The sequence below is a fragment of the Scyliorhinus torazame genome, chromosome 18 (genome assembly GCF_047496885.1).
Source record: "Scyliorhinus torazame isolate Kashiwa2021f chromosome 18, sScyTor2.1, whole genome shotgun sequence".
NCBI lineage: Eukaryota > Metazoa > Chordata > Chondrichthyes > Carcharhiniformes > Scyliorhinidae > Scyliorhinus > Scyliorhinus torazame.
In genome coordinates, this window is record NC_092724.1 from 70176232 (window position 1) to 70193937 (window position 17706).

General features: G+C 46.4%; 1 protein-coding gene across 3 annotated transcripts in view; it reads right to left on the minus strand.

Annotated features, from left to right (window-relative positions):
- Positions 1–305: 305 nt before the first annotated feature.
- Positions 306–17706, minus strand: part of LOC140395289 (uncharacterized) — a 117218-nt gene continuing 99817 nt past the window's right edge. For all 3 annotated transcript variants that reach the window (XM_072482867.1, XM_072482863.1, XM_072482864.1), the window contains exons 13-14: positions 5525–5616; positions 306–2586 (exon numbers count right to left, since the gene is read on the minus strand). In XM_072482867.1, coding sequence (XP_072338968.1) covers positions 1194–2586; positions 5525–5616 — 1485 coding nt within the window. In that variant the 3' untranslated portion in view covers positions 306–1193. The remainder of the gene's footprint in view (positions 2587–5524; positions 5617–17706) is intronic.

The following is a 17706-nucleotide window of genomic DNA, read 5'->3' on the forward strand; positions in this document are numbered from 1 at the left end:
CGTGTCCTCAGCGCCGCAGTCCCAGTGCCAACCACTGCACCACTGTGCTACCTTGTATGCAGGCTGTTATTATTCTGACACTTGTGCCACGCCGCTTTTCTTCCATTTCAACACATTTCCATTGCTGTCCCAAATTACCTGACTTGGTTTTTGATAACCGTCATCTGTTATGATCTCGACACAGCACCCTTTTGATTCCTTAATCAAGGACCTTTCTTGCAGTAATCTGCTGTGAACGTCTTTCAGTTTTGCACAGTGCTGGCTAATCCTCTCTGAACAGTGGATATTACTATGCCGACCAGGTGTTTACAGACTAAAACAACTAATTACTTTATTTAACAGCAGTAAACAGCAATATGAAGCACAATATTCAGCAGATATGGAAAGTACATATATATTTAATTATACAAATAAATATACATTGAGAAAGTCTGTAATGAGTTAAATACCCTTCTGGTTTAATTGAAGAGTCTCTGGCATTAATAGTTCTTGTCACTCATGGTGAATTCAGCCCTTCTTGTTATCCTGCTCAAATCATCATCTCCTTCAAGTGCAAGCAATGGATGAGAAGTTGACAATCTGTTCAGACACAAGTTACAATAGACTTCTTTTTCCTTCAAATCCACTTTGCTTTTATTATTTTTTCTAATAAATTTAGAGTACCCAATTATTTTTATTTTTCCAATTAAGGGGCAATTTTAGTCTGGGCAATCCACATATCCTGCACATCTTTGGGTTGTGGGGGTAAGACCCACATAGACACAGAGAGAATGTGCAAACTCCACATGGGCAGTGACCTACAGCTGGGATCGAATCCGGGTTTTCGGCGCCATGTGGCAACAGTGCTAACCACTGAGCCACCCTCCCCACTTTGCTTTTAAACTCTCATTTATCACTTGGGAACTCTCTGGTATTGTTTTCCCTTGATAAAACCTCATGCATACTTCTCACCAAATAGGACAAGGGTCCCACAAAGTTAAAGGACGAATATACAGGATATCTATAGTGTGATACCAGCAATTCACACATTACTGAACACACCAATCAATCAGTCGGGTTGTTTATTGGTTCTGGGTCTTAAAATGTTTATTTTTTCATCAGAGGAATAACTCTAATTAAATCAAGGAACCATATAATCTCTAAACAAGGAAACAAACTAAAAATCAAAGATTTGACTCTACCACAGTAACCACCTAGGACTCGAGGTAAGGCTTCATCATGTTAACATGGTAAATTCTAAATTTATTAAATGGTATTTCAACCGTGTAATACACGTATTTCCCTGGCTCAACCACACTATATGGACCTTCCCAGTGAAGCTGCACTTTTTGTTGTTTCACAGGCCGTAGCACCAGCACCCTTTGGCCTATGTCATATGCCCGGGTCCCAGCGTTATGGCAGTACCAGAGATTTTGGCTACTTAGAGAGTGGTCCTGCTCTTCTGGAATACTTTCAATTAAACTAATTAAGGCATCCCGTGCATTCAGCACATGCTCCACTATGTTTTTATCTGCACCAAAGCACTTCCCTAACCAAGCCTCTTTGATCAGTAACAATGTCCCATATACCCGGCGTCCATATAGAAGGTCAAAGGGAGAGTATCCAGTTAACTGTTGTGGCACCTCCCTGCAGGCAAAGAGAAGATATGGAAGCTTTTCATCCCAGTCGCAAGGGTTCTGCTCAGCGTAGGTGCGCAGTATCTGTTTCAGTGTTCCATTGAATTTCTCCACCAGCTCATTTACTTGGGGACAGTACGAGTTGCTGCGGAGCTGCTTGTCTTGGCACTGCCTTTTCATTTGCATAACCAACTGCGCCATGAAATTTTCACCCTGATTAGACAGGATCTCTTCTGGAAACCCAAACCGTATAAACATCACTAGCAAGGCCATGGCAACTATATCTGCTTCCACTGAGGCAAGTGCTGTTGCGTCTGGGTACCTGGATGCACAATCCACCATCATCAGGATGTACCTTTTCCCAGAGTTGGTTGTGAAGGGTAGTGGACCCACTACATCGATGCTTACCCTTTTAAATGGTATGTTTATTGTAGGTAAGGGACGTAACCCCACATTTTCTGTATCTCCCAGTTTATGTGAATAGCGACATATTTCACAAACTTTGCAATACTGTGCTACGTCCACGAAAACCGACGGCCAGTAGAAATACTGCAGCACACGGCGTCCTGTATGCTTAACGCCTTGGTGTTTAGAGGATGGAATGTTGTGAGCAACCTTCAATATTTCTTCACGATATAGCTCAGGGACTACTATCTCCTCATACACTTCTGCCCCCTTTAAAAAGCCTTCCTTTGGACTCCATCGCCGAATCAAAATCCCTTCCTTGTACAGGAATGTGCCCCCCATTTCAGTATTTGCATTGTTGTTGGGATTCATGGCCTGGTATCGCACAGCCTCCAGTGAAGGGTCAGTCCGCTGAGCCTCTGCGAGTTCAATCCTGTGTAATCTTTTCAGACTCCTCTTGACAACTGCACTACGTGTCAGATCCGTTCCCAGCATTCTCCATGAAGTATGATCAGGAAACCGTTCCATCAACCAGCTAGGGTTAACACTTGAACCTCGGCTGTATCTGCTCAAAATAAAAAGAACAAATTAATATTGGCATGGGAAGGGGGGGAAATAGTGTTGGAGACACACATTTAACTTGAAACCTCATAACCAAAGATTGAACAGACTTCACAGGCATACTGCCAAAGCTAAAATCAAGACAATTCCTAACTTTGGTGCAGTATCCTTTCTCTGCCAGATAAAGGATCTGGAACACTGGTAGTTTATTTATTCCATTCAAGCGTAATGTGTTTATCTTTAAGAAAAGTCAAATACATAATGTGTAATTACTGCAAGCTTCACATTTTCATGGTTTTAAGCTGCTGTTGCAGATATGTTTACAAATTAATTTTACTTACTACTTTGAGTTTTACAAACTCCAACAACAGGATGGCTTTTTGCATTACTTACATGCAAGACCTACCAATTCTACTTGCAATAAAGGTGGAGAGCTTCACCCAACCCACAGTCTCTAATTCAGTACTATGGTGCAATGCTGCCTGCACCTTGCATCATGTCTTTTCTGGTTGCTGTTGTTCGCGAGACTCGTCTTGTACCATTCAAAAAGCTGCATTCCTAGTTAGTATCAGCGAATTAAATGTATGTTACGCACTTTTACATTTCAAAAAGGGCAAGAGATTTGGAAAAAGATGGTATACATTGAATTTTGGAAGCTACTAATAATCACTTGTTAAAAAATGTAATATCTTTACTGCCAAGACAAAGAAAATAAAAGGTGAGAGAGACAAAACAGATAAAGAAATAGAGGGAGGAATGGAGAAAAGACTGACAGCGACAGAAGAGGGGCAAAGGAGACAGAGAGTGTGTAGTGAGAGAAAAAATAAATTGTGCAATATCCAGACTAATTGCTGCCAGGTTTATGCTCTCTACCTCTCTTACAAAACCACCAGGGAGTCAAACCCTACATTCCACCAGCCCAGCATTGCGAAATCCAATATTCCCTTTCCACAATAATTTTAGATCAAGAATAAATCTAAAATCATATATTAAACAATGGCATTATTACTTTAAAATGAGGACTAGATTATGTCTGCACACCCTGGTTCAATGTTGTTTACTCTCTAACCAGATTTTTTCTGAAGACTTGGGAGGTGATTTTAGCCACCAGCAAGAATGGTGACACAGGCGGAAAATCCTGGGAGAATCAGAAAATGTGATTCTTGTTGGCGAGATTGAGTTTTCCGATTTTCTACGGCTCTCACTGGTGACGTACGAGTTCCACGCCCAGAAAAGGTGGAAACATCATTTAAATACATTTTACAACAGGTTCTGAAAAACGTGAATCATTCGCGGGGATACCCCCGTGGGCGCAAAGGTCAAATATAATTTCCGGGAGGAAAGGGACATGCCTTGGCAATGCCAACCTGTGCCAGGAATCCCACTGAGGGTGGGGTTCGCATTATGTTTATTTGGGGGTGGGGGTGAAGACAGTCAATACATGCTGGTCAAGACAGCAACACCCATATCCCACAAATAAATAAAAATAGAACTGGAGTCATTAAATCAATAATTGTAATGCTGTCCACCATATGATCTATCTTTCTGCACAGAATTGGTCTCCAGGCAGGCGGGTTGTCCTATGATGAGAGGCTGAGGAAACTGAGCCTATGTTCTCTGGAGTTCAGAAGAATGAGACATGATCTTATCAAAATATTCAAGATTATGAAAAGGTTTGATAGGGAAGACATTACTTTCCCCTAGCTGGGAAAATAGAACATGTGGGCACATTTCCAAGATATAGGTTTGATCAATTAGGAGTGTAATATTTTTGGAATTCCCTTCCCCAATGGGTTGTGGATGCACCATCATTGATCATATTTAAGACTGAGATAGACAAGGTATTTGGTCTCTCAGGGAATCAAAGGATATGGGAGCAGTTGATGCCCAAGATCAACCAGGATCAAATTAAATGGGCAGGCTCGATCAGTTATATGGTCTTCTCCTCTTTCTAGTTCTTTGTTATGTTCAACAACATGCTGAGAACATAATATTTGGGAGATCTGAATGAATCAAATTCCTTTTATAATTCGTACTCCGGGTGTTTTTTTGCCATGTACTATGGGGATTGAATTCTATGAAATAGGTAACATTCGCCAGGCAATGACCATATCCAACAAGAGAGAATCTAACCATCGCCTCTTGACATTCAATGGCATTACCATCACTGAATCCCTCACTATCAACATCCTGGGGATTACCATTGACCAGAAACTCAACTGGACCAGCCATATAAATAACTGTGGCTACAAGAGTAGTCAAAGGCTAGGAATCCTGCAGCGAGCTTCTCACCTCCTGACTCCCCAAAGCCTGTCCACCATCTACAAAGCACAAGTCAGGAATGTGATGGACTATTCTACACTTGTCCGAATGAATCCCAACAACACTCCAGTAGCTCAACACTATTAAAGACAAAGCAGCCAGCTTGATTGGCACCCCTTACAGAAACATTTATTTCCTCCATCACCAACGAACAGTGGCAGGCATGTATACGATCTGCGAGATACACTGCAGCAAATTACCAAGGCTCTTTAGGTAGCACCTTCCAAACCCACAACAGCTACCATCTAGAAGGACACGGGCAGCAGACACATGGGAACCCCATTAGCTGAACGTTTCCGTCCAAATCATTCATCATTCTGACTTGGAAATATATCGTCCTTCACTGTCACAATCCTGGAGTTTCCTCCCCAATAGCACTGAAGGTGTACCTATACCACATGGGCTGCAGTGGCTCAGGAAGGCAGCTCATCACCACCTTCACAAGGGCAATTATGGATGGCCAACAAATGCTGGCCTAAGAACAAAAAGCTGACGATAAATGCTGGTTTAGCCAGTGACACCCACATCCTGTAAATTAATTTTAAAATTCTGTGACAATTAGAGTGTTCTTTATATTTAAATTCCTTCCTTTAAGTTGAGTGACACAATGATCATCTTACCCGGTATCAGATCTTATCAAAGCTTCTTCATAGTACATAGGGAGTAGGCCTTCCCTTTCACGGTAACTTTTTTCTTGCCCTTTTAACGTTTCCTGTGTAGAAAGAGCATGTCAGGTTGCTGCATGTTGTTGTAAACAAATATATATTCATCATAAAAATGCATCTTTTTCCCAAGCTATGAGCCAGGCTGTTTTTTTAAAATAAATTGAGTACCCAATTCAATTTTTCCAATCAAGGGACAATTTAGTGTGGCCAATCCACCTAGCCTGCACATCTTTGGGTCGTGGGGGCGAAACCCACGCAAACACGGGGAGAATGTGCAAATTCCACACAGACAGTGACCCAGAGCCGTGATCGAACCTGGGACCTCGGCGCCGTGAGGCAGCAATGTTTACCACTGCGCCACCGTGCTGCCCCATGCTCAGTTTCAAGTGAGATTAAAATGTCACTCTTCCCTATCATTCAAATTATTGCTGCAATTTTAGGAACACAAAAGCAGGAGTAGACCATTCAGCCACTCAAGCCTGCTTCGCAATTCAATTAGATCATGGCTGATCATCTACCTCAATGCCACTTTCCCACACTATTGCCATATCCCTTAATGTCATTAGTATCCATAAACCTACCAACTTTTGTCTTGAACATCCTCATGATTGAACTTCCACACTCTCTGGGGTAGAGAATTCCAAAGATTCACCACTCCGAGTGAAAAGAAAATCCTCCTTATTTCAGTCCCCAGCAGCACTGCTCCAGCACCTCCTGAGCACCCTTGGATGGTAAATGCTCGTTTGATGACTGGCCACCCATTCTGCTTCTCCAGATCCAGTTGCATCGACGGCGCTGATCGAAGTGACGCGACCAGAGGTATGGCTGGCTTTGCAAGGTCTGGAGATGGAGCAAAGGATTTGGCCCGTGGCAACTGCTGCCTGACCAAGCGTCCTGAGCCAGCTCCGGAGCCTGGTGCCCAGGTGAAACCGACTGGCCAGCCTTCTGCTGAGTTGAGCTGCCTGCAGGCCAAGTAGATCTGGGAGTCGGCTTGTCTCCCTCCCTGACAGCCTGGACCTCCTCAATCATTTTAGCAACCCCCCCCCCCCCCCCCCAACCCCCGATGGCTGCCTCTGTCTCAGCAGCCTCAATGTGTCCGTGAGCCAGCTGCAGGTCTTGTCCAGGACATATTCCAGCCTAGCCTCTCCCTCCTGAACTCCATGACCACATCCAATAATCTGATCAACGTGCCTGGATTCAGTCAAGTAACAACCCTGAGGATGGATGACAGCTCAATATGCACAGCCACTAACCACCTTTCTATAGTGATAGAGATTATCCTTCTAGGACCAAACAAAACATTTAATAACTTTTATATCGTATGGTAACTAAAACCACAAACAATCCTCTCAATGTGGGCAATGAGCTTTGAGGCTTTGATAACCTTATATATATATATATATATATAATAATCTTTTTATAATGTGGTAACTAAAGCCCAATTCTCTTAATATGGCCTCTCAGTGCTTTGTTAGAGTTCTTTATTTTTCATAGGATATGGGCAACACCAGCAATTATTTTGAACAAGAGCCATATTGAACTTGAAACACAAATTCTGTTTCTCTCTTCACAGATGCTGCCAGATCTGAATTTTTATAGCGCTTTATTTTTATTCCAGCATTTAAAGCCTTAATTGCCCATCAGAAAGTAGTGGTGAGCCACCATTGTGACATCTGAGTGTTAGCATGAATGGTTTGCTTGCCTATTTTGAAGGGTAGATGCTGCAATGAGGATTCTTTCCGTGGAGCAATGTAGAACTAAGGGGCATAGTTTAAAGATAGGGGTTTCCAGGATGGCACATGGCATAGTGGTTAGCACTACTGCCTACGGCACTGAGGACCCGGGTTTGAATCCCGGCCCTGGGACACTGTCCGTGTGGAGTTTGCACATTCTTCCAGTGTCTGCGTGGGTTTCACCCCCATAACCCATAAATATGCAGGTTAGGTGGATTGGCAATGCTAAATTGCCCCTTAATTGGGAAAAAAAATAATTGGGTACTCTAAATTTATTTAAAAAAAGATAGGGGTTTCCCATTTACGACGCACATGAAAAGGAATTTCTACTCCAAGGGTTGCTGTGTTTGGAATTCTCTTTCAGAGAGAGCAGTGGAGGCTGAGTCACTGAGTATATTCAAGGCTGAGTTGGACAGATTTCTGATCGACAAGAGAGTCAAAGATTATGTGGGGTCAATTCAGTCATGATCTTCTATGCCCTACTTGATTTTTCTTTCCACTGATTTCAGTGCATCTACTCCATTAATTTAATTTTCAATCTGTAAGATTAGCATTGGTTTGAATCCTCACTGTCACCAATATTGAAGCTACAGGGCAACACGGTAGCACAAGTGAATAGCACTGTGGCTTCACAGCACCAGGGTCCCAGGTTCGATTCCCTGTTGGGTCACTGTCTGTGTGGAGTCTGCACGTTCTCCCTATGTCTGCGTGGGTTTCCTCCAGGTGCTCCGGTTTACTCCCACAGTCCAAAGACGTGCAGGTTAGGTGGATTAGCCATGATAAATTGCCCTTAGTGAGCAAAAAGGTTAGGGGGGTTATTTGGTGAAAGTGAGGGCTTAAGTGGGTCGGTGTAGACTCAATGGGCCGAATGGCCTCCTTCCGCACTGTATGTTCTATATGTTTCCAAGAGTAAAACAAGCAGGGGGATTTAGTTCATTGATGACAATAATCAAAGCTGGAAGGAAATCTTCTTGCAACCAGGTGGGAGCTGTGTGGCTTATTACAAAAAAGAGGCCAGCGCAGGAACTATGTTGAGTGAATTCTACCTGTGTCACCCCACTCGGATCATAAAATTGTAATGTCGCTGCTCTGATAACGACCATTTCAGTGCTTCGAAGAGGTATTGGTGGTCTTCATGCAATAAGAAAGGCATATCCTTTCTCAACAATTTTCTTAGCAATGAAGATTTTTGAGCAAAATTTGGAATGTATAGAGACAATAAAATAGACTGTTAACAACTGCAGCTGATGTTATGACTGGACAGACAGGTCCCACAGTGGATCCACAGCTCAATAGATCGTAGCTTTTATTTTTTGTTTAGCGACATGGATGAAAAGGACTGACGATGAACTTTTAACAAAGCAATAAAACATCTACTGAAGAAGAAAAGATTAACTATAATACACCATTCCTGCATCCCAGCTATACCTTTACACATGTACAGATTTGTAGGGATTTTTATTTTTTTTTAAATTTAGAGTACCCAATTAATTTTTCGAATGAAGGGGCAATTTAGCGTGTTCAATCCACCTAGCCTGCACATCTTTGGGTTGTGAGGGCGAAACCCAAGCAAACACGGGGGCAATGCGAAAACTCCACACGGACAGTGACCCAGAGCTGGGATCGAACCTGGGACCTCAGTGCCGTGACGCAGCAGGGCTAACCCACTGCGCCACCGTGCTGCCCTAGATTTGTAGGGATAACACAAGTTACAAAATCTACCTTCTGCTTTAATATTTACAGTAGGTACACAGCCTATGTAAACCAATATGCGAACTGTAGTCAGACACAGCTCCGTGCCACCCGACACAACTTCTACAGGTTTCTCATCAGCTCCCACACCCCCAAGCTCCAGATGCTTGTCACACTGTGAGCCAACTGGTCATACTGGAATTCTCTTTTACACGAGGCTTCCGATCTTCACACTTGAAGAACACACCTTAACTTTTCTCCCAAATGACACCTTCTCTTGGGTGTCTTCACCAATGATCCCCATGCAGGGTTTCAACATTTCCCTCCGATGTTCTTCTCCCCTGGATCGTCAAATGCACGAGCTCTGCCTTCCACGCAGTCTCTCAGATGCTCATTTGTGTCAACAGAACACCACTGCTTCACAGGCTCAGTAAAGAGTTACAGACTTCTGGTTGTCGCCATGGATTTTCTGGCTTCTCGCAGAAATTTTGCTTTAAGTCTGCTTCCTGCAGATTTTTCTCTTCAAACTTGGAGCCTTCCTCTGCTCCTCACTCAACTTCACCGAATAGGATCTATTCCAGGGGCGGTATTCTCCGATATCGGTGCGATGTCCGCCGACCGGCGCCAAAAACAGCGCGAATCAGTCGGGCATCGCGCCGCCCCAAAGGTGCGGAAGTCTCCGCATCTTGAGGGGCCGAGCCCTCACATTGAGGGGCTAGGCCCGCGCCGGACTGATTTCTGCCCCGCCAGCTGGCAGGAAAGGCCTTTGGTGCCCCACCAGCTGGCACGGAAATGACTTTGCCGTGCAGCGCATGCGCGGGAGCGTCAGCTCACGGCATCCCCGCGCATGCGCAGTGGAGGGGGTCTCTTCCGCCTCCGCCATGGTGGAGACCATGGCGAAGGCGGAAGGAAAAGAGTGCCCCCACGGCACAGGCCCGCCCGCAGATCGGTGGGCCCCAATCGCGGGCAGGCCACCGTGGGGGCACCCCTCCGGGGCCAGATCGCCCCCCCCCCCCCCAGGACCCCGGAGCCCGCCCGCGCTGCCGTCCCAAAGGTGGTTCAATCCACGGCGGCTGGCGTGGGTTGACAGTGGCGGGACTTCGGCCCATCGCGGACCGGAGAATCGCCAGGGGATTCCCGCCGACCGGCGCAATGCCCGCCCCCGCCGACTCTCCGGTGACGGAGAATTCGCGACACGGTGGGGGCGGGATTCACACCGGCCCCCGGCGATTCTCCGTCCTGGTGGGGGGTCGGAGAATCGAGCCCCAGATTCTTGTTCTTGGACTCAAGTGTCTTCCTGGAACTTTCTTTTATTCCCACTCCCTGGTTTCTCAGACTTTCTGTTTTCCTGGGAAGTCTGGTCTCTGCAGCTCCTGTCCTGCCCTTTCTGTTCCTCTCTGTGTAATGGTGTTTTTCTTTTGGAATCTGATTTTCTTTTGTTTTTTTCTTCTGTGCAGGTGGAGGGCTTCCCTTAAACTTACAAAAAACACGAAAAGAACAAGCTGCACATGTGCACAGGGCCGGTTACCACCTTGAAGATGAGAATGTTTCCAACTGTGCATGCACATCTATTCACCTCATCAGAGGAAACAAGAATAGGAGGATGCCATTCAGCCCTTAAGCCTATTTATTCATTCAATTAGATCATGGCTGTTCTGTATCTCAACTCCATTTATCGTTATGCTTCATAATGCTAATTATTACCCTTATCTAATGAAAATTATCACAATTTTGTGCGAAGTTTTCAGCTGATCTAGCATCCACAAACTTTTGATTATGAAAAAGTGTTTCCTGATATTTCTAAAATTCATTCATGGGATGTGGGGGTCACTGGCTAAACCAGCATTTATATCCATCCCTAATTGCCCATTAGAAGGTGGTGGCGAGCTGCCGACTTAAACTGCTGCATTCTCTGTTGTCTAGGAACTCCGACAGTGCTATTAGGGAAGGAGTTCCAGGATTTTAACCCAGCGACAGTGAAGGAATTGCAATAAAGTTCCAGTCAGGATGGCGAGTGGCTTGGAGGGGAATTTGCAGGTGGTGGTGTTCCTGGGTCTGCTGCCCGCGACTTTTAAGATGGCAATGGTCGGGGATTTGTAAGGTGCTGTCTAAGGAACCTTGGTGAGTTCCTGCAGTGCATCTTGTGGAATTGCACACTGCTGCCACTGTGCATCGTGGTGAAGTGGATGGTGTGTCAATCAAGCGGGTTGCTTTGACCTGGATGGTGTCAGGCTTGAGTGTTGTTGGAACTGCACCCGTCCAGGCAAGTGGAAGGTATTCCATCACAATCCTGACTTGTACTATGTAGATGGTGGACAAGCTTTGGGGAGTCAGGAGGCAAGATACTGACCGCAGAGCCTGGAGCCTCTGACTTGCTCTTGTAGCAACATATTTATATGGTCAGTTCAGTTTAGTTTCTGATCAATGGTTACCCCCAAAATGTTGATAGTGGGGAATTCAACAATGCTAATGCCATTGAATGTCAAGGGGCAGTGGTTAGATTCTTTCTTGTTGGAAAAGGTAATTGCCTGGCACTTGTGTCGAGCAAATATTACTTGCCATTTGTCGCCCAAAGCTGGATATTATCCAGGTCTTGCGCCATTTGGACATAAGAACATAAGAACTAGAAGCAAGAGTAGGCCACCTGGCCCCTCGAGCCTGCTCCGCCATTCAATGAGATCATGGCTGATCTTTTGTGGACTCAGCTCCACTTTCCGGCTCGAATACCATAACCCTTAATTCTTTAAAAAACTATCTATCTTTATCTTAAAAATATTTAATGAAGGAGCCTCTACTGCTTCACTGGGCAAGGAATTCCATAGATTCACAACCCTTTGGGTGAAGAAGTTCCACCTAAACTCAGTCCTAAATCTACTTCCCCTTATTTTGAGGCTATGCCCCCTAGTTCTGCTTTCACCCGCCAGTGGAAACAACCTGCCCACATCTATCCTATCTATTCCCTTCATAATTTTATATGTTTCTATACGATCCCCCCTCATCCTTCTAAATTCCAACGAGTACAGTCCCAGTCTACTCAACCTCTCCTCGTAATCCAACCCCTTCAGCTCTGGGATTAACCTAGTGAATCTCCTCTGCACACCCTCCAGCACCAGTGCGTCCTTTCTCAGGTAAGGAGACCAAAACTGAACACAATACTCCAGGTGTGGCCTCACTAACACCTTATACAATTGCAGCATAACCTCCCTAGTCTTAAACTCCATCCCTCTAGCAATGAAGGACAAAATTCCATTTGCCTTCTTAATCACCTGTTGCACCTGTAAACCAACTTTTTGCGACTCATGCACTAGTACACCCAGGTCTCTCTGCACAGCAGCATGTTTTAATATTTTATCATTTAAATAATAATCCCTTTTGCTGTTATTCCTACCAAAACGGATAACCTCACATTTGTCAACATTGTATTCCATCTGCCAGAACCTAGCCCATTCACTTAGCCTATCCAAATCCCTCTGCAGACTTCCATTATCCTCTGCACTTTTTGCTTTACCACTTATCTTAGTGTCGTCTGCAAACTTGGACACATTGCCCTTGGTCCCCAACTCCAAATCATGTATGTAAATTGTGAACAGCTGTGGGCCCAACACTGATCCCTGAGGGACACCACTAGCTACTGATTGCCAACCAGAGAAACACCCATTAATCCCCACTCTTTGCTTTCTATTAATTAACTAATCCTCTATCCATGCTACTACTTTCCCCATAATGCATCTTTATCTATGGCACCTTGTCAAAGGCTTTCTGGAAATCCAGATATACCACATCCATTGGCTCCCCGTTATCTACCGCACTGGTAATGTCCTCAAAAAATTCCACTAAATTAGTTAGGCACGACCTGCCCTTTACGAACCCATGCTGCGTCTGACCAATGGGACAATTTCCATCCAGATGCCTCGCTATTTCTTCCTTGATGATAGATTCCAGCATCTTCCCTACTACCGAAGTTAAGCTCACTGGCCTATAATTACCCACTTTCTGCCTACCTCCTTTTTTAAACAGTGGTGTCACGTTTGCTAATTTCCAATCCGCCAGGACTGCTTCAGTGTCTGAGGAGTCACGAATGGCGCTGAACATTATGCAATCATCAGCAAACATTCCCACTCCTGACCTTATGATGGAAGGAAAGTCATTGAAACATTGAAAATGGAGCAGGAGTAGGCCATTTGGCCCTTTGAGATTCGGGGCTCTGCCATTCATTATGATCATGGTTGTTCATCAAACTCAACAGCCTATTCCCACCTTCCTTTGATAACCTTTGATCCTTTTCGCATCAAGAGATATATCTAACTCCTTCTTGAAAACAATGTTCGCCAACTACTTTCTGTGGCAGCAAATTCCATAGGCTCACCACTCTCTGGGCGAAGGAATATTTCCTCATCTCAATCCTAAATGGTCTAGATTGTGACTCCTGGTTCTGGACACATCCACCATCGGGACCATCCTTCCTGCATCTACCCTATCTAGTCCTGTAAGAATTTCTAGGTTTTTATGAGATCACCCCACATTCTTCTGAAATCCAGCGAATGTAATACTGGAGACCCATGTAATCTCTTCTCATGTCAGGAATCTTTTTGGTAAACCTTTGCTGCACTCCCTCTATACCAATAACATCCTTCCTCAAATAAGGAGAACAAAACTGCACATAATATTCCAGGTGTAGTCTCACCAAGGCCCTGCAAAATTGCAGGAAGACATCTCTGTTCCTGTCCTTGTTGCCATGAAGTCCAATAATACCATTTGCCTTCTTTGTTATCTGCTGCACCTGAACGCTAACCTTCAGCAACTGGTGTACAAGGACATACAGGTCTTGTTGCACATTCCCCACTCTCAATCGATTGCCATTCAGATAATAATCTGCCTTCCTGTTTTTGCTATACCGAAGTGGATAACTTCACATTTATCCACATTATATGTATCTGCCATACATTTGCCCACTCACTCAGTGTGGTAGTATGCATTAGGGGTCATGTGGGACTGTGAAGCCGTGATGTCATTGACTGACAGATCCCGGGTCCTGGTTGGCCGTTGACCTCTAGCTCCGCCCTGAAGGCGGAGTATAAGAACCAGGAGTCCTCCCCCGCAGGCCAGTCTACTACTGAACTGCGGGGGAACAGTCACGCTTAATAAAGCCTCATCGACTTCACTCTATTCGTCTCTCGGAGTCTTTGTGCGCTACACTCAGCTTATCCAAATCACACTGAAGCATCTCTGCATCCTCCTCACAGCTCGCTCGCTCCCCCTCCCACCCACCTTTGTGTCATCTGCAAATTTGGAGATATTATATTTAGTTCCCTCATCTAAATCATTAAGATATATTGTGAATAGCTGGGGTCCCAGCACCAATCCCTACAGTACCCCACAAGTCACTGCCTGCCTTTTGGAAAAAATCCTGGTTATTCCTATTCTTTGTTTCCTGTCTGCCAACGTGTTTTCTATCCATCGCAGTACACTACCCCTAATCCCATGCGCTTTAATTTTACATGCTAATCTCTTGTGTGGGATTTTGTGGAAAGCCTTCTGAAAGTCCAAATAAACCTCTTCATCAACTCTACTAGTTACATCCTCGAAGAATTCCAGTAGATTTGTCAAGTATGATTTCCCTTTTGTAAATCCATGCTGACTCGGTTTGGTTCTGCCACTGTTTTCCAAGTGCTCTGCTATCAAATCTTTTACAATGGACTCTAGAATTTTCCCTACTACCCACATTAGGCCGACTGGTCTATAATTCAGTTTTCTCTATACCTCCCTTTTTAAATAATGGGGTTATGTTAGCTACCCTTCAATCTGTAGGAACTATTCCAGAGTCTAGAGAATAGGGCGGCACGGTAGCACAGTGGTTAGCACTGTTGCTTCACAGCTCCAGGATCCCAGGTTCGATTCTCGTCTTGGATCAATGTCTGTGCGGAGTCTGCACGTTTCCCCCGTCTGCATGGTTTTCCACCGGGTGCTCTGGTTTCCTCCCACAGCCCGAAGATGCGTAGGTTAGGTGGGTTGGCCATGCTAAATTGCCCTTAGTGTCCCAAAACGTTAGGTGGGGTTACTTTGTTAGGGTGGAGGTGTGGGCGTAAGTAGGGTGCTCTTGGGTTTGTGGGAGAGAAACCCACAAAGACACGGGCAGAGTGTGCAAACTCCACACAGACGGTGACCCGGGGGCCAAGATCGAACCCCGGTGCTCAGCGCCATAGGCAGCAGTGCTAACCACTACGCCACCAAGCTGCCCTGGGTAGTGTTGGTTGAATATATCGCAAATTCCCCCAATGTACAAACCCCCCCATGAAACAATAACAAACACCTACCTGAACACCACCCCCCCCCCTCCCCCAAGGCTGCTGCTGACCACCTCCTAACATTCCGCTAGAAAGTCTAGGAACGGTTGCCACCGCCTGAAGAACCCTTGTACAGACCCTCGCAAGGCAAACTTTACCCTCTCCAATTTAATGAACCCTGCCATGTCGCTGATCCAAGCTTCTACGCTTGGGGGCTTCGCATCCTTCCACTGGTGCAGAATCCTCCGCCGGGCTACCAGGGACGCAAAGGCCAGAATACCGGCCTCTTTCGCAGCCTGCACTCCCGGCTCGTCCGATGCCCCAAATAATGCTAACCCCCAGCTCGGCTTGACCCGGGTGTTCACCACCTTAGACACAGTCCTCGGCAAGCCTCTCCAAAACCCATCCAGCGCCGGACACGCCCAGAACATATGGGCGTGGTTCGCTGGGTTCCCTGAGCATCTCACACACCTGTCCTCTACCCCAAAAAACCTACTCAACCTCACCCCTGTCATATGCGCTTTGTGAAGAACCTTAAATTGTATCAGGCTAAGCCTGGCGCAAGAGGAGGAAGAATTAACCCTACCCAGGGCATCAGCCCACAGACCCTCATCTATCTCCTCCCCAAGCTCCTCCTCCCATTTACCCTTTAGCTCCCCCACCGAGGTCTCCTCCTCTTCCTGCATCCCCTGATAGACTGCCGAGACCTTGCCTTCTCCAACCCACACTCCCGAGAGCACCCTATCTTGAATCTTACGTGCTGGAAGCAGCGGACATTCCCTCACCTGCCGTCTCATGAACGCCCTCACCTGCATGTACCTGAAGGCGTTTCCGGGAGGCAGCCCAAATTTCTCCTCCAGCGCCCCAAGGCTCGCAAACATCCCATCTATAAACAAGTCCCCATTCTTTTAATTCCTGCCCGATGTCAGCTCAGAAACCCCCATCCATTCTCCCCGGGACGAACCGATGGTTCTCTCGGATCGGGGACCAAACTGAGACCTCTATCTCACCCCTGTGGTGCCTGCACTGCCCCCAAATTTTCAGAGTCGCCGTCACCACCGGACTCGTGGTGTACCTTGTCGGCAGGAGCGGCAGCTGTGCCGTCACCATCGCTCTCAGACTCGTGCCCACACAGCACGCCATCTCCAGCCTCTTCCATGCCGCACCCTCTCCCTCCATTATCCACTTACGGATCATCGCCACATTGGCAGCCCAGTAGTACCCACATAGATTGGGCAACACTAGCCCTCCGCTGTCACTGCTACGCTCCAGAAACACCCTTTTTACCCTTGGGGCCTTATTCGCCCACACAAATCCCATAATGCTCCTGCTGACCCGTTTAAAAAAGGCCTTAGGGATCAGGATGGGAAGGCACACAAAGAGGAACCTCGGAAGGACCGTCATTTTCACCGACTGCACCCTACCCGCCAACGACAGTAGCAACATATCCCACCTTTTAAATCCTCCTCCATCTGCTCCACCAGCCGCGTCAAACTGAGCTTGTGCAGGGCCCCGCCAACTCGTAGCCACTTGGATCCCCAGGTACCGAAAGCTCCTTTCCGCCCTCTTCAGTGGAAGCTCGTCTATCTCCCTTCCCTGGTTCCCTGGGTGCATCACAAAGAGCTCACTCTTCCCTACGTTAAGCTTATATCTGGAAAAGTCCCCGAACTCCCTGAGGATCCGCATAACCTCTGGCTTCCCCTCCACTGTGTCCGCCACATACAATAACAGATCATCGGCATACAGCGACACCCGGTGTTCCTCTCCCCCCCCCCGAACCAGTCCCCTCCAGTTCCTGGACTCCCTCAGTGCCATGACAAAAGGCTCAATTGCCAATGCGAACAACAAGGGGGATAGGGGACACCCCTGCCTCGTCCCCCGGTACAGCCGAAAGTATTCCGACCTCCGCCGGTTCGTGGCCACACTCGCCACCGGGGCTTCATAAAGTAGCCTAACCCAACTGATGAACCCCTCCCCAAACCCAAACCTCCTCAGCACTTCCCAAAGATACTCCCACTCCACCCTAGCGAAGGCCTTCTCCGCATCCAAAGCCGCCACTACCTCCCCTTCCCCCTCCACTGCAGGCATTATAATTACATTGAGGAGCCTCCGCACATTGGTGTTCAACTGCCTACCCTTCACAAATCCCGTCTGGCCCTCGTGAATCACCTCGGGACACAGTCCTCAATTCTGGTAGCCAGCGCCTTCGCCAACAACTTCTGTAGCCACCTAAATTGGCCAACTCCCGATTTAAAATGGCGAACGGCAAAGGCTGATGGGAAAGTCAGCCAACAAGACAGAAACCGGCAGGTGCAGGTTTGCTGTGTATTAAAACTCTGCAAAAGGCCAGACAACATCGATACCAGCGACCATCACCATAACAATGTAGCAGCCGGGACTTCCGGGTGCGGCGATGCGGAGCTAAGCC